We start from the raw sequence: 20,914 nt of genomic DNA on the forward strand, positions 1-20,914 counted from the left end.
TTTTTGTGTGGTACTGGAGGAAATCAATGGGTCAGGCAGCATCTGTGAAGGGAAATGAACAGTTGACATCGAGGGTCAAGACTGTTCACTTAGGCTGAAAGTTAAAGGGGCAATTGCTAGAATAAAGAGTTTTGGTTTAAGATGGCGCTACTGAAGGTGTGTGACACCTTACTGGTAGTTCCAAAGCAAAGAAATTTGACTAAAAACTTCACTAATAACACTTTTTTGAAGTAAATTTTGTTAAACTATTACCACAAACAATGAAGAGGAAAGCGAAGGCAAAGTGAATTCAAGAGATAAGCCATGCTGGTGTGCTGCAAAATTGATGCAGATGGAGTTGGAGTAAGCAATTCGGAGAGGAGAAGTTGAGGGAGAGGCGTCTTGATGCCTGTCCAACTAACCAGGGTGCGAGGTTGGATCGCTCTAAGTGTAGAACTGATTTGGAAAGGTTGAGAACAGCTTTTTCGGCAGGGAAATCTGGGCCTGAAGTGAATTGTTGGGTGGTGTGTTCTAGGCCCGGAGTGATTTGCCGCAGTGGAGCCTAGGTCCAAATGCAAGGTACGATCTGCTGTTTGCACAATTTAAATGCCGGCCAAGATAAACTGGAAAGGCTGTGTGTCCAGAGCCGGGCTGGTTTTGCTCGCTCTCCCATGATGTTCACTCCTCTCTCCGCGACGTGAGGCTGAAAGAATGCCCCCAGCTGCTGTGCTTCTTGTTGGCGAACTCTGTGGCAATTTGCCCCACCAATATGAAGGACTGGTACCGAGGCTTTGGGCCTACTCTGGGCTGCTCCAAGGATTTGGATCTCAGGTCTCATTTTGGTTCGGAACGCTGTCATTGTTGCCCACTCCTGTTGTTTGCATGATTCGTGATTTGTTTTCTCTTTCTCTGCACATTGGGGGTTGGTCTCTTCTTTTTAATTGGGTTCTTTCGGGTTTCTTGCCTTGCAGCTGCTGGTAAGCCGATGAATCTCAAGGTTGTATAATTTATACATTCTTTGATAATAAATGTACTTTTGAATCATTTTTGAAAGAGGCAAGCAGAAGGGGTTGAGCATGAGCTGGTAAGTGACAGGTAGAATGAGGTGAAAAGGCCAAATTTTGACCCATCCTTCCCACTCACCTATGTCACCTCTCTCTCTCTCTCGGCCCAAAATGCCAACTATTTCTCTTCACAGTTGCTGCCTCCAGAAGATTTATTTTTGCTTCCAATTCCAGCATCTGCAGTCTCTTGTATCTGCAGAATTTCCTTGGACTTTGCATTGATGAGGATTTGGAAGGGAAATTGCCAATTGTGTAGTGAGGATGAGAGAGGGACAGAGATGAAAAATATAACTGGTGAAAGCTGGTGGCCTTACTGATGAAAATGTGTCAGAATCAGCTTTAATATCACCAACACGTATCATGAAATTTGCTGTCTTTGCGGTATCTGTGGAATATATAATAATAGAAAAGAAACAATAAATTACATATATTGAATAGTTACTGTAAATTAAATAAGTAGTGCAAAAATAGAAATAAAATGTGTTCCTGGGTTCAATGTCCATTGAGAAATTGGGTGGAAGAGGGGGAGAAGCTGTTTCTGAATCACTGTGTGTTTGCCTTTAGGCTTCTGTACCTCCTTCCTGATGGTAGCAATGAGAACAAAGGATAACCTGGGTGATGGGGGTCCTTAATGATGGAAGTTACCTCCTTGAGGCATTGCTCCTTGAAGATGTCCTGGATACTATGGAAGCTGGTGCCCATGATGGAGCTGATTAAGTTTACAAACCTGCAGTGTATTTTGATTCTGCTCAGTAGATCATCCCACCGCCCCCTCACACCAGATGATGTGGGATCTGAGGCCCTGCTCAGTTGGTCAGGTAGAGAGCACAGTCTGGTTCTGACTGAGATGATTGCCAGAAGGGTACCGAGTGGCTGGTGAGTTTGTATTTTTAATAACACAGGCTGAATGTAATGACTTCAATCCTCCCAATCTCTTATTAGACTTTGTTGTAGCTAATCTAGAACTAAAGTGTTCAGCCTAAACATCGACAGTTTACTCTGTTCCATAGATGCTGCTGAGTTCTAGTATTTTGTGTTTGTGCTGCTTTGGACTTCCAGCTCTGCAGATTTTCTCGTGTCTGCAGAACCTGAAATTCTGTCCACTAAGGAGCAAGATACAATTGATAAAATGAAGGGAGACGTGTTGGAGGATTCCCAATCGACATGGAGTGTCCATTGCATGACCCACATCTAGAGTGGATCTAACATTGGCTGGATGGACAATGGAAGAGAGGCACTGGAGGATAATGGAGACTAACCCACACACTGAGCAAGCTTAACTATGTTTCATTCTCCAGACAACAGCTTCCCTGGCGGTTTTAATAGATCTTGTGATTCTTACAGTGCAGAGGGCAACTACTAAGTCTATTATACATATCATCTTTTTCAAAGTACTATCCAATTAGTCACACGTTCCTTGTCTTTACTCTTAGCTCGTTAAATAGATCTCCTTAAAGTGTGTGATTGCTGTCTTTACGAATTTGCTATTACATCTGCTTCCACTGTCTGTGAGGTTGTGAATTCTTGATCATGCACTGCATCTTTGAAAATAAGTATATCTCCACTTTTGATTCTTTTCCCACGTAGCTTTAAAAAACAGGTCATATAATAGAGCAAAAATTAGTGGGAAGTTAGAAGATTGAGAAGCTTTTAAATACCAACAGAAGGCAACTAAAAAGTCGTTAAGAAGGTAAATATGGAATACAAAAGTAAGCTAGCCAATAATATTAAAGAGGATCCCAAAAGTTTCTACACATACATAAAGTGTCAAAGGCAGGTGAGAGAGTATATCAGACTGCAGGAAAATGATGCTGAAGAGCTAGTAATGGGGGACAAGGAAATGGCGGATGAACCAAGTCAGCATTTAGCATCAGTCTTCATTGTGGAAGACACTAGCAGTATGGTGAAAGCTCCAGGTGTCAGGGGTCATGAAGTGTGTGAAGTTACCATTACTAGAGAGAAGGTTCTTGGGAAACTGAAAAGTCTGAAGGTAGGTAAGTCACCTGGACTAGATTGTGTACACCCAGAGTTCTGAAAGAGGTGGCTGAAGAGATCGTGGAGGCTTTATTAATGATCTTTCAAGAATCACTAGATTCTGAAATGGTTCCAGAAAACTGGAAAATTGCAAATGTCACTCCACTCTTCAAGAAGGGAGAGAGGCAGAAGAAAGGAAACTATAGGCCAGTTAGTCTGACCTCAGTGGTTGGGAAGATATTGGAGCCAATTGTTAAAGATTTGGTTTTGGGATACTTGGATACACATGATAAAATAGGCCATAGTCAGCATGGTTTCCTCAAGGGAAAATCTTGCCTGACAAATCTGTTGGAATTCTTTGAAGAAATGACAAGCAGATAGACAAAGGAGAATCGGTTTATGTTGTGTACTTGGATTTTCAGAAGGCCTTTGACAAGGTCGCACACATGAGTCTGCTTAACAAGCTACAAGCCCATGGTATTACAGGGAAGATTCTAGCATGGTTAAAGCTGTAGCTGATTGGCAGGAGGCAAGGAATGGGAATAAAGGGAGCCTTTTCTGGTTGGATGCCAGTGAGTAGTGGGGTTCCACAGGGGTCTGTGTTGGGATTGATTCTTCTTACATTATATGTCATTGATTTGGATGATGGAATTGATGGCTTTGTTGCAAAGTTTGCAGATGATATGAAGATAGGTGGAGGGGCAGATAGTTTTGAGGAAATAGGGAGACTACAGAAGGATTTAGACAGATTAGGAGAATGGGCAAAGAAGTGGCAGATAGACTACAGTGTTAGGACATGTACGGTCTTGCTCTTTGGTAGAAGAAATGAAAGGATTGACTGTTTTCTAAATGGAGAGAAAATATAAAAATCTGAGGTGCAAAGGATTTGGGAGTGCTTGTGCAGGATTCTCTAAGGTTAATTTGCAAGTTGAGTCTGTGGTGAGGAAGGTGTATGATGTCGGTATTCAAGAGAACTAGAAAATAAAGGCAAGGATGTAATGTTAAGGCTTTATAAAACACTAGTGAGGCCACACTCAGAGTATTGTGAGCAGTTTTGAACCCCTTTTCTTAGAAAGAATGTGCTGAAACTGGAGAGAGCTCAAAGAAGGTTCATGAAAATGATTCTAGGATTAAATGACTTGTCATATGAAGAGCATTTGAATAGTGAAAGGCCTCGATAGAGTGAATGTGGAGTGGATGTTTCCTATGGTGGGAGAGTTTAAAACCAGAAAGCTCAGCCTCGCAATAGAGGGACGTCCTTATAGAATGGCGATGAATCGGAATTTCTTTAGCCAGAGAGTGAAGAATCTGTGGAATTTGTTGTCACAGGCAGCTGTGGAGGCTAATTCGTTATGTATATTTAAGGCAGAGGTTGATTGATTCTTGATTGGTCAGGGCATGAAGGGATACGTGAGGAAGGCAGGAGATTGGGGCTGAGAGGGAAAATGGGTCGGCCATGATGAAATGGTGTTGCAGAGTTGATGTGCCAAATGGCCCAATTCAGCTCCTACGTCTTATGGTCTTAATCCCGCTCCAGCACTTGTCCATAAACCTAAAGGTTAAGCACCTTGAGATGTTCAACATTGTGGCACAACAGCAAAGTCAAAGTATATAATTTGAATGTCATCATGTACTATCTTGACATTAATTTTCTTCCAGCATTTGTAGGCAAATAAAGAAATGCCAAAGAATTTATGTAAAAAAAAACCTACACATAAATAAAGACTAAAAAACAACCAATGTGCAAAAGAAGACAAATTATGCAAATCAGTAAATATTCTGAGAACATGATGAGTTGTGGTCCTTGAAAATGAGTCTGTAAGGTTGTGCAAACAACTCAGAATTGAGGTGAGTGTCGTTCAGGAGCCTGATGTTTGTGGGGTAACAATGGTTTCTGAACTGTGTTGTACGGAACTGAAGGCTGCTGTATGCTCTGCCTGGTGGTAGTGGAGATAAGGGGGCATGCCCTGGATGGTGGGGGTCTTTGATGATGGATGCTTTTTTCTTGTGTCAGTGCTTCTTGTAAATAAGCTCAGAGGTGTGGAGGGCTTTGCTGGTAATGCGGAGTATCCACCACTTTGTGTAGACTTCACTGTTCCTGGGCATTGGTGTTTTCATACCGGGCTGTGATGCAACCAGTTAAGATACTCCCCACTGTAACAGGTAAATTCAGAAGACTTATCTGATACCTGGCGTTACTGGCTGAGTAGCAATGATGTCATACTGGATCTTTATGCATTTTTTAAAATATATATGTAGTTGTGTACAGACACAAAAATTAGCACAACACTTTACAGTACAGGTGACCCGGGTTCAATTCTCCTCACTGTCTGTAAGGAGTTTGTAGGTTCTCCCCATGACTGTGTGGTTTCCTCCGGGTGCTCCAGTTCCCTCCCATGGTCCAAAGACGTACCAGTTGATAGGTTAATTGGCCCTGCGATTAGGCTAGGATTAAATCGGGGGATAGCTGGGCAGCGTGGCTTGTATATCAATAAATGAACAAATAGCATGCCCACAACACACTATATCTAACCCTAACTGTACGCCTTTTGGAATGTGGGAGGAAACTGGAGCACCAGGAGAGGACCCATGGTGTCACGGGGAGAATGTACAAACTCCTTACAGACAGCAGCGGGATTATTATGCTAAAATAGTGTGGATGGATACGATCAACAGATTTTGTGGGCCAGAGGGCCTGAGTCTGTGGTACATGGCTCAATGTCTAACTCTGGCTTGATGTAACTGCTTCTCTTCTATCATTCTGGTAAAACCCTTCAGTGTCTTCTCCAGAGGTCCTGTTACCCTAAGGTATGAGAATTGTTCTCATTATCCCATCTAAGGGCTTGCCTCTAAGCTAAAATGATTTTCAATCTAGTTAATTTTGCACTAATTCATTGAAGTGATTTCCCCTCACCCCTCCTTTTTCCACTCCCTCTCCTGCAGCCCCTCTCCTCCCTCTGTGGTTGCAATTTGTTTCATTGCCGACCCCAGATGTTTCTGGTGGGTACAACAGAATGAGGTTGTTGAGCTCACACGAGTGAATCTGAGAATAGGTACTAAAGTGAGACTTTGTGTCCATTGAAGCACTTGCATTGGGGTTAAAATTAGGTGAGTCTCACAACATAAAATACCGTGGTCATGTAGCGATTAGCATGACATTTTTACAGCTTGGAGCATCGGAGTTCGGAGTCCAATTCCAGTGCCATTCTGTAAGGAGACTCTGTACATCCTTCCCATGGAATTCGTGTGTTTTTCCTAGGTGCGCTGGTTTCCTCTCACAGTCCGGATAGTTTGTTGCCTCCTGGGTGCCAGGGTCAGGGATGTCTCTGATCGCATGCACAGCATTCTGAAATGGGAGAGTGATCAGCCAGATGTCATGATACACATCAGTACCAATGACACAGGAAGAAAGAGTGAGGAGGTCCTGAAGAGTGAGTATAGAGAGCTTGGTAGGAAGTTAAAAGGCAGGACCTCGAGGGTGGTAATCTCAGGATTGCTACCTGTGCCACGTGCTAGTGAGGGTAAGAATAGGATGCTCTGGAGGATGAACACGTGGCTGAGGAACTGGTGTAGGGGGCAGGGTTTCAGATTTCAGGATCATTGGGACCTCTTCTGGGGCAGGTGGGCCCTGTACAAGAGAGACAGGTTACACCTGAACCACAGGGGGACCAATATCCTTGCAGGGAGGTTTGTTAGTGCTATGGGGGGGGGGGGGGGTTAAACTAGATTTGCAGGGGGATTGGAACTAGAGTGCCAGAGTAGATAGTGGAATGGGGGTGAAGATAAATGATGTTAAAGGTTCATGCAAAGTACAAATAGAAGGGTTGTGTGTGGTGATAATAATCTTCTAAGGTGCGTCTATTTCAATGCGAGGAGTATTGTGGGGAAGGCTGACGAGCTGAGGACATGGATTGACACATGGAATTATGACATCATAGCCATTACTGAAACTTGGCTGCAGGAGGGGCAGGACTGGCAGCTCAATGTTCCAGGGTTCTGATGTTTCAGATGTGATAGAGGCAGAGGGATGAAGGGTGGTGGGGGAGGGGGGTGGCTTTGCTAGTCAGGGAAAATATTACAGCAGTGCTTCAGCAGGACAGATTAGAGGGCTTGTCTTACTGAGGCCATATGGGTGGAGCTGAGAAACAGGAAAGGTATGACCACATTAATGGGGTTGTATTATAGACCACCTAATAGTCAGCGAGAATTGGAGGAGCAAATCTGCGGAGAGATAGCAGACAACTCTAGGAAACATAAAGTTGTGGTAGTAGGGGATTTTAATTTTCCACATATTGATTGGGACTCCCATACTGTTAAAATCTCTAGATGGGTTAGACTTCGTAAAATGTGTTCAGGTAAGTTTTCTAAATCAATATATAGAGGTACCAACTAGAGAGGATGCAATATTAGATCTCCTATTAGGAAATGAGTTAGGGCAGGTGAAGTAAGTGTGTGAAGAGGAACACTTTGGTTCCAGTGATCACACCATTAATTTCAACTTGATCATGAATAAAGATAGATCTGGTCCTTGGGTTGAGGTTCTAAACTGGAAAAAGGCCAAATTTGAAGAAATGAGAAAGGATCTAAAAAGTGTGGATTGGGACAGGTTGTTCTCTGGCAAGGGTGTCGCTGGTAAGTGGGAGGCCTTCAAAGGAGAAATTTTGAGAGTGCAGAGTTTGTATGTTCCTGTCAGGATTAAAGGCAAAGTGAATAAGAATAAGGAACCTTGGTTCTCGAGGGATATTGGAACTCTGATGAAGAAAAAGAGAGAGAGATGTAGACATATAGGAAACAGGGAGCAAATAAGGTGCTTGAGGAGTATAAAAAGTGCAAAAAATACTTAAGAAAGAAATCAGGAGGGCTAAAAGAAGACATGAGGTAGCTTTAGCAGTCAAGGTGAAGGATAATCCAAAGAGCTTCTACAGGTATATTAAGAGCAAAAGGATAGTAAGGGATAAAATTGGTCCTCTTGAAGATCAGAGTGGTCGGCTATGTATGGAACCAAAAGTAATGGGAGAGATCTTAAATGGGTTTTTTGCGTCTGCATTTACTAAGGAAACTGGCATGGAGTCAATGGAAATAAGGCAAACAAGTAGTGAGGTCATGGAACCTATACAGATTGAAGAGGAGGAGGTGCTTGCTATCTTGAGGCAAATCAGAGTAGATAAATCCCCAGGACCTGACAGGGTATTCCCTCGGACCTTGAAGGAGACAAGTGTTGGAATTGCAGGGGCACTGGCAGATATATTTAAAATGTGGGTATCTACAGGTGAGGTGCCGGAGGATTGGAGGATAGCTCATGTTGTTCTGTTGTTTAAAAAAAGCTCTAAAAGTAATCTGGGAAATTATAGGCCGGTAAGTTTGATGTCGGTAGTAGGTGAATTATTGGAAGGAGTACTAAGAGATAGGATCTACAAGTATTTAGATAGACAGGGACTTATTAGGGAGAGTCAACATGGCTCTGTGTGTGGTAGGTCATGTTTAACAAATCTCTTAGAGTTTTTTGAGGATGTTACCAAGAAAGTGGATGAAGGGAAGGCAGTGGTTGTTGTCTACATGGACTTCAGTAAGGCCTTTGACAAGGTCCCGCATGGGAGGTTAGTTAGGAAGATTCAGTCGCTAGGTATACATGGTGAGGTAGTAAATTGGATTAGACATTGGCTCAGTGGGAGAAGCCAGAGAGTGGTAGTGGAGGGTTGCTTCTCTGAGTGGAGGCCTGTGACTAGTGTGTGCCACAGGGATCAGTGCTGGGTCCATTGTTATTTGTCATCTATATCATTGACCTGGATGATAATGTGGTAAATTGTATCAGCAAATTTGTTGATGATACAAAGATTGGAGGTGTAGTGGAGATTGCGGAAGGTTTTCAAAGCTTGCAGAGGGATTTGGACCAGCTGGAAAAATGGGCTGAAAAATGGCAGATGGAGTTTAATGCAGACAAGTGTGACGTATTGCACTTTGGAAGGACAAACCAAGGTAGAACATACAAGGTAAATGGTAGGGCACTGAGGAGTGCAGTAGAACAGAAGGATCTGGGAATACAGATACAAAATTCCCTAAAAGTGGCATCACAGGTAGATAGGGTAGTAAAGAGAGTTTTTGGTACATTGGCCTTTATAAATCAAAGTATTGAGTAAAAGAGTTGTAATGTTATGGTGAGGTTGTATAAGGCATTGGTGAGGCCGAATTTGGATTATGGTGTGCAGTTTTGGTCACTGAATTACAGGAAGGATATTAATAAGGTTGAAAGAGTACGGAGAAGGTTTACAAGGATGTTGCCGGGACTTGAGAAACTGAGTTACAGAGAAAGGTTGAATAGGTTAGGACTTTATTCCTGCAGTGTAGAAGAATGAGGGGAGATTTAATAGAGGTATATAGAATTATGATGGGTATAGATAGAGTGAATGCAAGCAGGCTTTTTTCACTGAGGCTAGGGGAGAAAAAAACCAGAGGACATGGGTTAAGGGTGAAGGGGGAACAGCTTAAAGGGAACATTGGGGGTGGGGGGCTTCTTTACACAGAGAGTGGTGGGAGTGTGGAATGAGCTGCCAGATGAAGTGGTAAATGCGAGCTGACTTTTAACATTTAAGAAAAACTTGGACAGGTACATGATGAGAGGTGTATGGAGGGATATGGTCCAGGTGCAGGTGAGTGGGACTAGGCAGAAAAATGTTTCGGCGCAGCCAAGAAGGGCCAAAAGGCCTGTTTCTGTGCTGTAGTGTTCTATAGAAGGGCTTGGAGGATTATGGGCCAGATGTGGGCAACTGGGACTAGCATGGATCAGTTGGCTGATGGGCCAGTTTCTGTACTGTGACTCTCTATGAAAATGGAGTGGGTTGTCTTTCTGCACAAGTACTGAGGGCTGGGGGGTACCAGCACCACCTTACCTGCCCTCTGCCCCATTTCACTACACCATCCAGTCACCTGCAGCTGGACCTGACCTAATTTCCTGGCTTGTATTTTATGTATGTATATCAGAAGATCCCAAGCACGGCACCTAAGATCTCTGGGAAAGCACCTTAATCTGCTCAAAGGAATTTCTACATCAGGAGGGATCACTCCTGACTGCAGGAAAAGTGATAGACTGGTTGGACGATGGCTTTTCCATAAGCAAATGGCCCACTGCTGAGGTGTACCTGTCTCAGACTAATTACCTACCTTCCTTCCCACACTGTACATGGTCCCTGTACTGCGTACTGCCTTCCTGTACATGATTCTAACTCATAATCAAGTTCGCAGATGACACCATGGTGGTTGACCTGATTAGAGGGGATGATGAGATGGCCTACAGGAACAAGGTCCAGCACCTGGCCATGTGGTGTGTCGACAACCACCTGGCCCTTAACACCCAGAAGACCAAGGAAATCAATGTTCACTTCAGGCATGCTAGGAGCCACTCTCACGTCTCCATCTACATCAACAGAGCTGTAGTGGAGCGTGTACTGTATCAAGCTTCAAATTCCTTGGTGTCCACATTTCCGAGGATCTCACCTGGTCCCTGAACTCTTCCATCCTGATCAAAGAGGCGCAACAGCACCTTTATTTCCTGCAGAGTATCAAGAAAGCTCACTTCTGTCCCAGGATACTGACGGACTTTTACCGCTGTACCATTGAGAGCGTACTCACCAACTGCATCTCAGTGTGGTATGGCAATTGTCCTGTGTCTCTGGAATAATCCCCAAAAATTGCCGTAAGTGAATTGGGTTGAACATCCACATCTATAACTTTAGATAGTATTATCAACACAATTCATCTAACTGTGCACGTCATTCCTTAATTCAGTTTAAGATAGTACACACGGCCCATATGTCCAAAGATAAATTGGTGCATATTTTTCCTAATATAAGCCCTATTTGTGACAGATGTAATGTAGAGGTGGCTACTCTAACTCATATGTTTTGGTCCTGTGTAAGCTTAAATAATTTTTGGAGGGATATTGTACTGTCTCAGTACTTTTATATTTGTATGCTGTAATACTTTTTATTCGCAGTTATTTTGTAAATAACACTATTCTTTGCATTTCTGGTTAGATGCTAACTGCATTTCATTGGCTTTGTATCTGCACTTGGCACAATGACAATAAAGTTGAATCTAATCTAATCTAAACCACACAACTACCAAACTCTTAACAGTTAATCTAAACTCTTAACTGTCCTGTAATCTTAACATTTCACAGTCACCTGCCATTGAAATCACGTTCTCTCCACCTAGAAGTTGCCCCTCTGAATATTCAAATACTTATGTCTTTTTTTTAAAACAAAAGAATACCTAATTTGTTACTGACAATTTATCCAGGAAAGAGCCTGAGTGCATGTACTGTGGAAAGTCTGGTATTCCAGCCAACATCTCCTTCTCCACTTTCTAAACTGCGGCACAGTTACACTTTCCAAGACTCCTCCACTAGCTGGCTTTTCAAAGGCTCTTAGACAAGTAGAGTACTATTTTCTACCCCCTCCTCCACTTAGGTAACTTTTTTGCTTTGAAATTCCTTATTTTCCTTGAAATTTATTTTATCCCTTTCGTTTGCAGAAAAACATTCTTAAAATATTAATAAGGGATCCATTATTAGGGTAGTTATTTCCTCAGTCCAGTTTAAATGCTATAGAATGGCTGTTTCTTATTTAAATCAATAATGGGCTTGCAAAAAATCAGCACTGCTCAGTGATGTTATTTCTCCACAGGGAGTTATCTTGATCGGGATCTTTCCATTTTTGTTGCGTTGCAGCAAGGAATTGACCCTGGCCAAACTGGGGGCATTGGTGAGAGTGATTTCCCTCATCCTGCTTGCATTGTCCACCAATACCTGGATGGCATTTCTGAGTAAGTACACTGTTCAGAATGAAAGTTTGGAATTTAAGTTGTGCAATGTATTTGTCTGAACATTTGTATCATAGTGTTGATGGATTAGGGCAGGGGTGTCAAACTCATTTTAGGTCACGGGCCGGATTGAGCAAAATGCAGCTTCATGCGGGCCGGATCAGTCGGACGCGTGCGAACGCAGCTTTCGTTGCCTCTGTTTTTTCAGCCTGCTCTCATGTGTCTCAGTCTCTGCTATAACTACAAAGTGTTTCACTTTACAAATTCCGTTTCTTATGAAGAAGACTGCCGAATAAACACTAAAAACCCTGAAAACCTGGTACCTGAATAAACTCAGCATTAGCCATATCATACGCCTTAGGCACTTCGATTACTGGGGCCAGCTTTAATAGTAATTAGATATTATCTCGCGGGCCAAAGATAATTCCACCGCGGGCCGGATTTGGCCTGCGGGCCTTGAGTTTGACATATATGGATTAGGGTGTAGAATTGTTACTTCTCTCATTTTTTGTAGTTTAACTTTTCCTATGCTTGCATTGTTATATAATTATATACTGTATGTACATGTAATTGTTCATTGAATTTTCCAGTAGTCATGGTACAATTGCTCTTGTATTTTTCTGAAGGATGTAACACACCGCTTAAATCTGGCTATTTTATAGGTTAATTGTTATCAATGGAGTTTTGTTTGTCTCTAATTTGTGTATGAGATGACCACAACTTCTTTTTCTTGTGCTTTTATTTGTTGTCTCTGTTCTTTCATTGTTTGCTCTTCGTTCTTCTAACTCTTTGTAGAATACCTGTAAGCAAGAAGTTTTAAGCCTCATTCCTGAGCTGGCAAATACTTTTGGATCAGCAAAGCATTAGGATCCACCAGCATGTTACAGAATGGAACCAGGCCCTACACCCAACTGTCATCCTCAGAAGGCTAAGAAAATTTGATTTGTCCCTGATGACCCTCACCAAGTTTTACAGATGCACTATAGAAACCATCCTATCCAGATGTGTCTTAGCCTGTGGTAACAACTGCTCTGCCCAAGACTGCAATACATTTTGGGGAGTTGTGGTCGCAACTCAGTCCATCACAGGAGCCAGCCTCTCCTCCATTGCCTTTGTCTAAGTTTCCCACCAGCTCACTGAAGCTGGCGACATAATTAAGGACTCCGCCCCTCTTGATTTTTCTATATCCACTCCACAACCCCCCCACTCCGGTCAGGCAGAAGATACCTTTCTATCCCATTGTTATTAGACTCTTGAACAGATAACACCCCCAACCCCTTCTCCAATCCCCATTCCAGTTTTCCCCTCTCACCTTATCTCCTTACCTGCCCTTCACCTCCTTCTGGTGCTCCTCCCCCTTCCCTTTCTTCCATGGCCATCTGTCCTCTCCTATCAGATTCCCCCCTCTCCAGTCCTTTATCTCTTTCACCAATCAACTTCCCAGCTCTTTACTTCACCCCCTCCCTCTCCCGGTTTCACCTATCACCTACTACCTCATACTTCCTCCACCCCTCCCCCCACCACCTTCTTACTCTGATTTCTTCTCCATTCTTTTCCAGTCCCTATGAAGGGTCTCGGTCCGAAGCGTTAACTGTTTACTCTTTTCCATAGGTGCTGCCTGACTAGCTGAGTGCCACCAACATTTTGTGCATGTTGTTCTGGATTTCCAGCCTCTGCAGATTTTCTCTTGTTTGTCCTATAAAATGAACACTTGTTCTCTCAATCTACCTTGCCGTTGACGTTGCATCTCATTTATCCAAGTACCTCCATGTACAACTTCTCTGTAACTGTAACACTACGTTCCAATTCCTGTTTCTCATTTTTATATGTATATGGAATGATCTGTCTGAATGGTGTTGCAGGCAAAGGCTGTCACTGTCTCTCCGACAATAATAATCCAATATCAAAACTATCTGTTTGTTATTTTAATTAGACTTCATTTAAAAAAAGAGGTAATTTTACATTCTTTAGGTTCCCTCACAGCGGGCAAAGGCATTTCATCAATTGCATTAAACTTTCTATAATGACATCTCCTTAATTATGATATTTAGACTTTGATCTCTATTTTTGGTTAATTATGCTTGCTCTTAACCATCAGTGATCATTAGAAATTTATGTTTCTATATTATTTAAGCTGCAATATTTATGATCGGAACTTGAAATGCAATATCTGATGTTGTCTCAGTGTATGTGTATGTCAGACATAACAAATGTGGAGATAGGAAAATACACTTATGACTGGTTACCTATTTATCTAGATCATCCCCTGGTGATCCGTCGGTTATTATTAGTCAGCCTCCACTTGATAAATGGCTCTGTTGTTATTATTCATTTTGTGTGTGTGAACCTTAACCCTAATAGCAAGCAGGGTTTTGATTTATTCAGTAATGAAGACTTTAGCAGTGCAAGAGAAATAGTTGGACAATGGGGAATAGCTGAACAAACCAGCTTATTCTAAGTATTTGTGATTTTTTTCAAAGCTTAAAAGCCCAGTTTGACACTGCAAATTGAAGAGCAAAATGGTGTTAGTGAACTAGGCATTGGAGTGGTGCCATGTTTTACGAAGCAAAGCTTTGGAATGCTGCAGTTTTTCTTCGTTGAATGCCTGGGCAAAATGCAACAGTTGTGGACCATTGGAAATGTTAACGTCTGACCCCCCACCCCCCATCAAATTTAGTTTGTTTATCTGTTTACATTAACCTTTAACCCACAGGAGAGGCTGTTCCTGAATACAGTGCTCTGGGCTAATAGTCAGCTAAAGAGGTTATACTGTAGATTTGCACTTGCAAAATGTCATGGTTCAAAGAATGAACTTTTAAAAGAAGAATTATAGTCTAAGTGGAATACAGCACAGAAAATAATGAGTGCATGCCAATCATTAAGGACCCATTTACAACAATTCTTTTGTAATCCCGTTTTTTAAAATTCTCCCCACGTTCCTCTCAACTCAAAGTTCAAAGTAAAATTATTATCAAAGTAAATGTATGTCACCATATAAAACCCTGAGATTCAATTTTTAGTGAGCATACACAGTAACTCCAATAACCATAATGGAATCAAGGAAAGACTGTTATCAACAGGGCAGACAACCAGTGTGCAAAGGACAACAAAGTGTGTAAAAACAAATGGAAAAAATAAATAAAAGCAATAAATATATAGAACTATAGAACATTACAGCACAGAAACAGGCCTTTTGGACCTTTTAGGCAGTGCCGAATCATTTTACTGCCTAGTCCCACTGATCTGCACCTGGACCATATCCCTCCATACACTTCTCATCCATGTACCTGTCCAAGTTTTTCTTAAATGTTAAAAGTCAGCCCACATTTACCACTTCATCTGGCAGCTCATTCCACACTCCCACCACTCGCTGTGTGAAGAAGCCCCCCCCCCATGTCCCCTTTAAACTTTTCCCCCTTCACCCTTAACCCATGTCCTTTGCTTTTTTTCTCCCCTGGCCTCAGTGGAAAAAGCCTGCTTGCATTCATTCTATCTATACTCGTCATAATTTTATATACCTCTATCAAATCTCTCCTCATTCTTCTACGCTCCAGGGAATAAATTCCTAACCTATTCAACCTTTCTCTGTAACTCAGTTTCTCAAGTCCCGGCAACATCCTTGTAAACCTTCTCTGCACTCTTTCAACCTTATTAATATCCTTCCTGTAATTCGGTGACCAAAACTGCACACAATACTCCAAATTCGGCCTCACCAATGCCTTATACAACCTCACCATAACATTACAACTCTTATACTCAATACTTTGATTTATAAAGGCCAATGTACCAAAAGCTCTCTTTACGACCCTATCTACCTGTGATGCCACTTTTAGGGAATTTTGTATCTGTATTCCCAGATCCCTCTGTTCTACTGCACTCCTCAGTGCCCTACCATTTACCTTGTATGTTCTACCTTGGTTTGTCCTTCCAAAGTGCAATACATCACATTTGTCTGTATTAAACTCCATCTGCCATTTTTCAGCCCATTTTTCCAGCTGGTCCAAATCCCTCTGCAAGCTTTGAAAACCTTCCTCACTGTCCACTACACCTCCAATCTTTGTATCATTAGCAAATTTGCTGATCCAATTTACTACGTTATCATCCAGATCATTGATATAGATAACAAATAACAATGGACCCAGCACTGATCCCTGTGGCACACCACTAGTCACAGGCCTCCACTCAGAGTAGCAATCCTCCACAACCACTCTCTGACTTCTCCCATTGAGCCAATGTCTAATCCAATTTACTAGCTCACCACGTATAACTAGCGACTGAATCTTCCTAACTAACCTCCCATGCAGGACCTTGTTAAAGTCCTTACTGAAGTAAGGAATAAATATTGAGAACATGAGATGACGTGTCCTTGAATGTGAGTCCGTAGGTTGTGGGAACAGTTCAGTGATGGGACAAGTGATGTTGAGTTAAAGAGCATGATGGCTGAAGCATATTAAGTGTTCCTGAACAAGAAGTTTTGTATGTAGTCTGCAGAACATCGCCATGGTTCTTCAATGCCATCTTGATCCAACTCTCCTGAGATTCTACCTCACACCTACTTGAGGTGCAGTTTAGTTGGCCAATTAACCTACCAACTAACCTATCTTTGGGAAGTGGGAGGAAACCAGAGCACTTATTATGCACAGGAAAAATGTGTAAACTTCATACAGGTATCACCGGAGGTCAGGACTGAACTTAAGTCCTGCGTTTAATAAACGCATGTGCCGACCTGAAGTATCTTGTAAATTACTTCTTCAAAGCAACTGATAATGAAGGCATTAGTAATTTAAACAAAACAGCAAGTAAGCAGTTGTGTGGACGCTTAAGGAAAGGTTTTTCAATATAATTTTTTGACGTAACCCAAGTGAACTATAAAAGCAGCTGTATAAGTTTAATTCTGTAACACTGCTTAATTTTAGTTCCAATAGGAAGTAAACTGGGATGGCTCTAATGATTTCATTACTAACAGAGAAATACTACAAAGGAGACATAAAAATTCCTCTATTTCACTTCCCAAGAATAGAAGGGTAGTTAAGAAGAAAATTTCATGACTGCAATTGAATAGGGATGGTTCTCATTAGGCTTCTCTCAGGAATGTTAACTTAAAGGAACGGTCAATGAGATGGTGACCGTGTTATAAATGCTGGTAAATTATCTATTATTGTCATATGTACTGAGATAATCGTGGATAGCTTTTGTTTGCATGCAGTATGCACAGTAAGTACATTTAGATAGTGACAGAATGCAGAATAGACTGTTATAATTACAGAGGGAAGTCATAGAAAAGTAGATGCTAGAAGCAGGCTCTTCGGCCCATCTGGTCTATGGTGAAAACATTTAACTGCCTACTCCTGACTTGCACCTCCATACCCCTACCAGCATGTACTTCACTTAAATGCTGAAATCGAATTTCCACGCACCACTTGCACTGGCAGCTTGCTCCACACTCTAACAACTGCCTGCTGAATTTACTGTATCTATACCCCTCATAATTTTGTATATCTTTATCAAACTTCCTTCAGTCTTCTACGGTCTAAGGAATAAAGTCCTAACCTATTCAATCCTTCCTTATAGCTCAGATCCACCAGTCCAGCAACATCCTTGTACATTTTCTCTGTACTCTTTCAACCTTATGTACATCTTTCCTGTAGGCAGGTGACCAAAATGGCACACAATACTTCGAATTAGGCCTCACCAATATCTTGTACAACTTCAGCATAGCATCCCATCTCCTGTACTTTGTATTCTGATTTATAAAGGCCAACGTGCCAAAAGCTTTCCTTACGACCCTAAAGTGTAGTACAGGTAAATAATACAAAGGCAACTTGGCAGTTAGTGCTGTATGCTTCTCAGTGCTGGTGACCAGTGATCTGGGTTCAATTCCCACCACTGCCTGTAAGGAGTTTGTATGTTGTCCTGGTGACTGTGTGGGTTTCCTCTGGGTGCTTTAGTTTTCTCCAACGATGCACTGGTTGGTAGGATAATTGGTCATTGTAAACTGTCCCATAATTAGGCTAGGGTTAAGCCAAGGGTTCCTAGGTGGCCCAGCTCGAATGTTTGGAAGGGCCTATTCCCCACTGTATCTCAATAAATAAATAAAACTTTATGATAAGTAAGGGCGACAACACTTGAGATAAATTGGGAGATCAAGATTTCATCTTTAGCATTTGAGAAGTCTATTCAAGAGTCTGATGAGAGTGGGATAGAAGCTGACCTTGAGTCTTGCAGTACGTCCTCCCAAGCCTTTAGACCATAAGACATAGCAACAGAGTTAGGCCATTCGGGTCATGGAGTCTGCTCCGCTGTTCAATCATGGCTGATTTATTTTCCATTTCAATGCTGCTTTACTGCCTTTTCCCTGTAACCTTCAATGCCTTTATTATACAAAAACTAATCAACCTCTGCTTTAAACATATTGAAGGACTTGACCTCCACAACTGCCTGTGCATATGATTTCTGCAGCTTTACCACTCTCTGGCTCAAGAAATTTTTCCTCATCTTTGTTTTAAAGGGACGTCCTTCTATTGTGAAGCTGTTCCCAAACTCTCCCACTATTGGAAACATCCTCTCCATGTCCACTCTCTCTAGGCCTTACAATATTCAATGGGATTCAGTGCGATTTCTGCATCATTCTTCTAAACTGCAGCAAGTTCTGGTTGCTCAAGTCAAATGCTCCTCAGATGTTAATCCTTTCATTGCCAGGGTCATTCTTGTAAACCTTCTCCAGATTTCCTCTGCACTCTCTCCAAAACCGGCTGTAGAACCCAGAACTGCTCATAATACTCCTAATATGGTCTGACTATAAAGTCTCAGCATTACATACTTGCTTTTGTATACGAGTCTTCTTGAAATGAATGCTGGCATTGCATATGGCATCCTTACTATCGACTCAACCCCTTAGTACCTTCTGCCTGATGATAAGGAGGACACAGTGGAAGGGTCCTTGGTGGTGTTAGCTACTTTTCTGAGGCAGTAGTGAGTGTAGTTGTGGTGAGCTACATATACCTGTCTGGACTGCTCCTGTGGCTCCTCCCACAGACCCCTGCATAAAGGCGATTGAGGCCTGAGCCCGGCCTCATTCTCCAGGATGTAGTGTTGTTCATTCTTCCAGTCAATAAAAGCCGATATCTCGCTTCTTACGTCTCAGAGTGAGTTATTGATGGTGCATCAGTAGTGAGGTACTCACTGGAGGTGAGGCTCGCTTTCATGCTGGACTGGGCTGCATTCACAACTCTCAGCAAGTTCTTGCGGTCTTGGACCAAACCAGCCTGCCCTGCAACCACAGAGAAGGATGCAGACAGACAGACATACTTTATTGATCTCGAGGGAAATTGGGTTTTGTTACAGTCACACCAACCAAGAATAGTGTAGAAATATAGCAATATAAAACCATAAATAATAAATAATAATAGGTAAATTATGCCAATTGGAAAAAGTCCAGGACCAGTCTATTGGCTCAGGGTGTCTGACACTCCGAGGGAGGAGTTGTAAAGTTTGATGGCCACAGGCAGGAATGACTTCCTATGACGCTCAGTGTTGCATCTCGGTAGAATGAGTCTCTGGCTGAACGTATCCCTGTGCCTAACCAGTACATTATGGAGTGGATGGGAGACATTGTCCAAGATGGCATGCAACTTGGACAGCATCCTCTTTTCAGACACCACCATCAGAGAGTCCAGTTCCACCCCCACAACATCACTGGCCTTACGAATGAGTTTGTTGATTCTGTTGGTGTCTGCAACCCTCAGCCTGCTGCCCCAGCACACAACAGCAAACATGATAGCACTGGCCGCCACTGACCTGTTAACTGGGCATCAAATGCAGTCTGAGGACCAAGCTTACAGAATACGATGATTTCAAACAGCAAGAGTGACATGTGAATTTGTGCATCAATAATCCAGGGAATGGGGAATGAGCATTGCAGAGGGAGAGAGAGAGGTCAACCGTTTCACCAAATTGTTGTAATTCCTGCTGGACTATCTAAACTGCCAGTGGAGAAGGGTAGTTATTTCTGGCATGGGGCACTTGTAATTTGAGGTATACAAATCAGGTTTGGTGTGCTCAAATAAAGAAGAATAAGGAAAGATAGATGAACTCCACAATTTCACTTATTTGCTCTATTCCAAATTACTATGGATAGTTTGGGCCTTGGAATACAGGGCCATTATTTCTTATGATTATTTTTTCACTTTATCCATTCATAGAAATGTAAATCTGTGGCCTATACAGCACAGTATAGCCCATGAAGCTCACGATGTTGTGCTGACCTTTTAACATACTCTTAAGATCAATCTAACCCTTCTCCCCTGCATAGCCCTCCATTTTTTCTATCATCCATCTACTTTTCTACGAGTTTCTTAAATGCCCCTAATGTATCTGTCTCATCCACCACTCCTGACAGGGCATTTCATACATTCACTCCGTGCAAAATACTCACCTCTGACAACCCCCTCCCCCATACTGTCCTCCAATCAACATAAAATTATGCCTGCTGCTATTAGCCATTTCTGCCTGGGAAAATATCTCGATTAATAGCTCTCCTTGTACACTGTGGATAGTCAGAGGCTTTTCCCCCAGGGCTGAAATGGCTAACATGAGGGGGCTTTAAGGTGCCTGGAAATAGGTACTGAGTGGATGTCAGGGGTAAATTTTTTTCACTGAGAGTGTGGTTGGTGCACGGAATGGGCTGCTGGCAGCAGTGGTGGAGGCAGATACGATAGGTTTTTTCAAGAGCCTTTTAGATAGGTACATGGGGCTCAGAAAAATAGAGGGCTATGCGCTAGGGAAATTCCAGGCAGTTCCTAGAGTAAGTTATATGGTCGGCACAACATTGTGAGCCGAAGGGCCTGTAATATGCTGCAGATTTCTATGTCCTAATGTTCATCTGTCAAGTTACCTCTCATCCTCCTTCACTCTTGAGAGAAAAGCCCTCGTGATGAAACATTCATCTGAGAATAGTTCAGTGATGGAGCAAGTGAAGGTGAGTAAAGTTCTCCCCCTCTGGTTCAAGAGCTTGATGATTGAGGGGTAACAACTGTTCCTGAACCTGGTGGTGTAGGTTTTAGGGCTCCTGTACCTCAGGA

At 42.4% G+C, this 20,914-nt stretch overlaps 1 protein-coding gene across 2 annotated transcripts in view; it reads left to right on the forward strand.

The window, feature by feature from the left end:
• LOC140730296 (lysosomal proton-coupled steroid conjugate and bile acid symporter SLC46A3) overlaps window positions 1–20,914 on the forward strand; it is a 134,409-nt gene that overhangs the window by 53,779 nt on the left and 59,716 nt on the right. For both annotated transcript variants that reach the window (XM_073050512.1, XM_073050513.1), the window contains exon 4: window positions 11,699–11,837. In XM_073050512.1, coding sequence (XP_072906613.1) covers window positions 11,699–11,837 — 139 coding nt within the window. The remainder of the gene's footprint in view (window positions 1–11,698; window positions 11,838–20,914) is intronic.

The sequence above is a fragment of the Hemitrygon akajei genome, chromosome 7 (assembly GCF_048418815.1).
Source record: "Hemitrygon akajei chromosome 7, sHemAka1.3, whole genome shotgun sequence".
In the NCBI taxonomy this organism is placed as follows: domain Eukaryota; kingdom Metazoa; phylum Chordata; class Chondrichthyes; order Myliobatiformes; family Dasyatidae; genus Hemitrygon; species Hemitrygon akajei.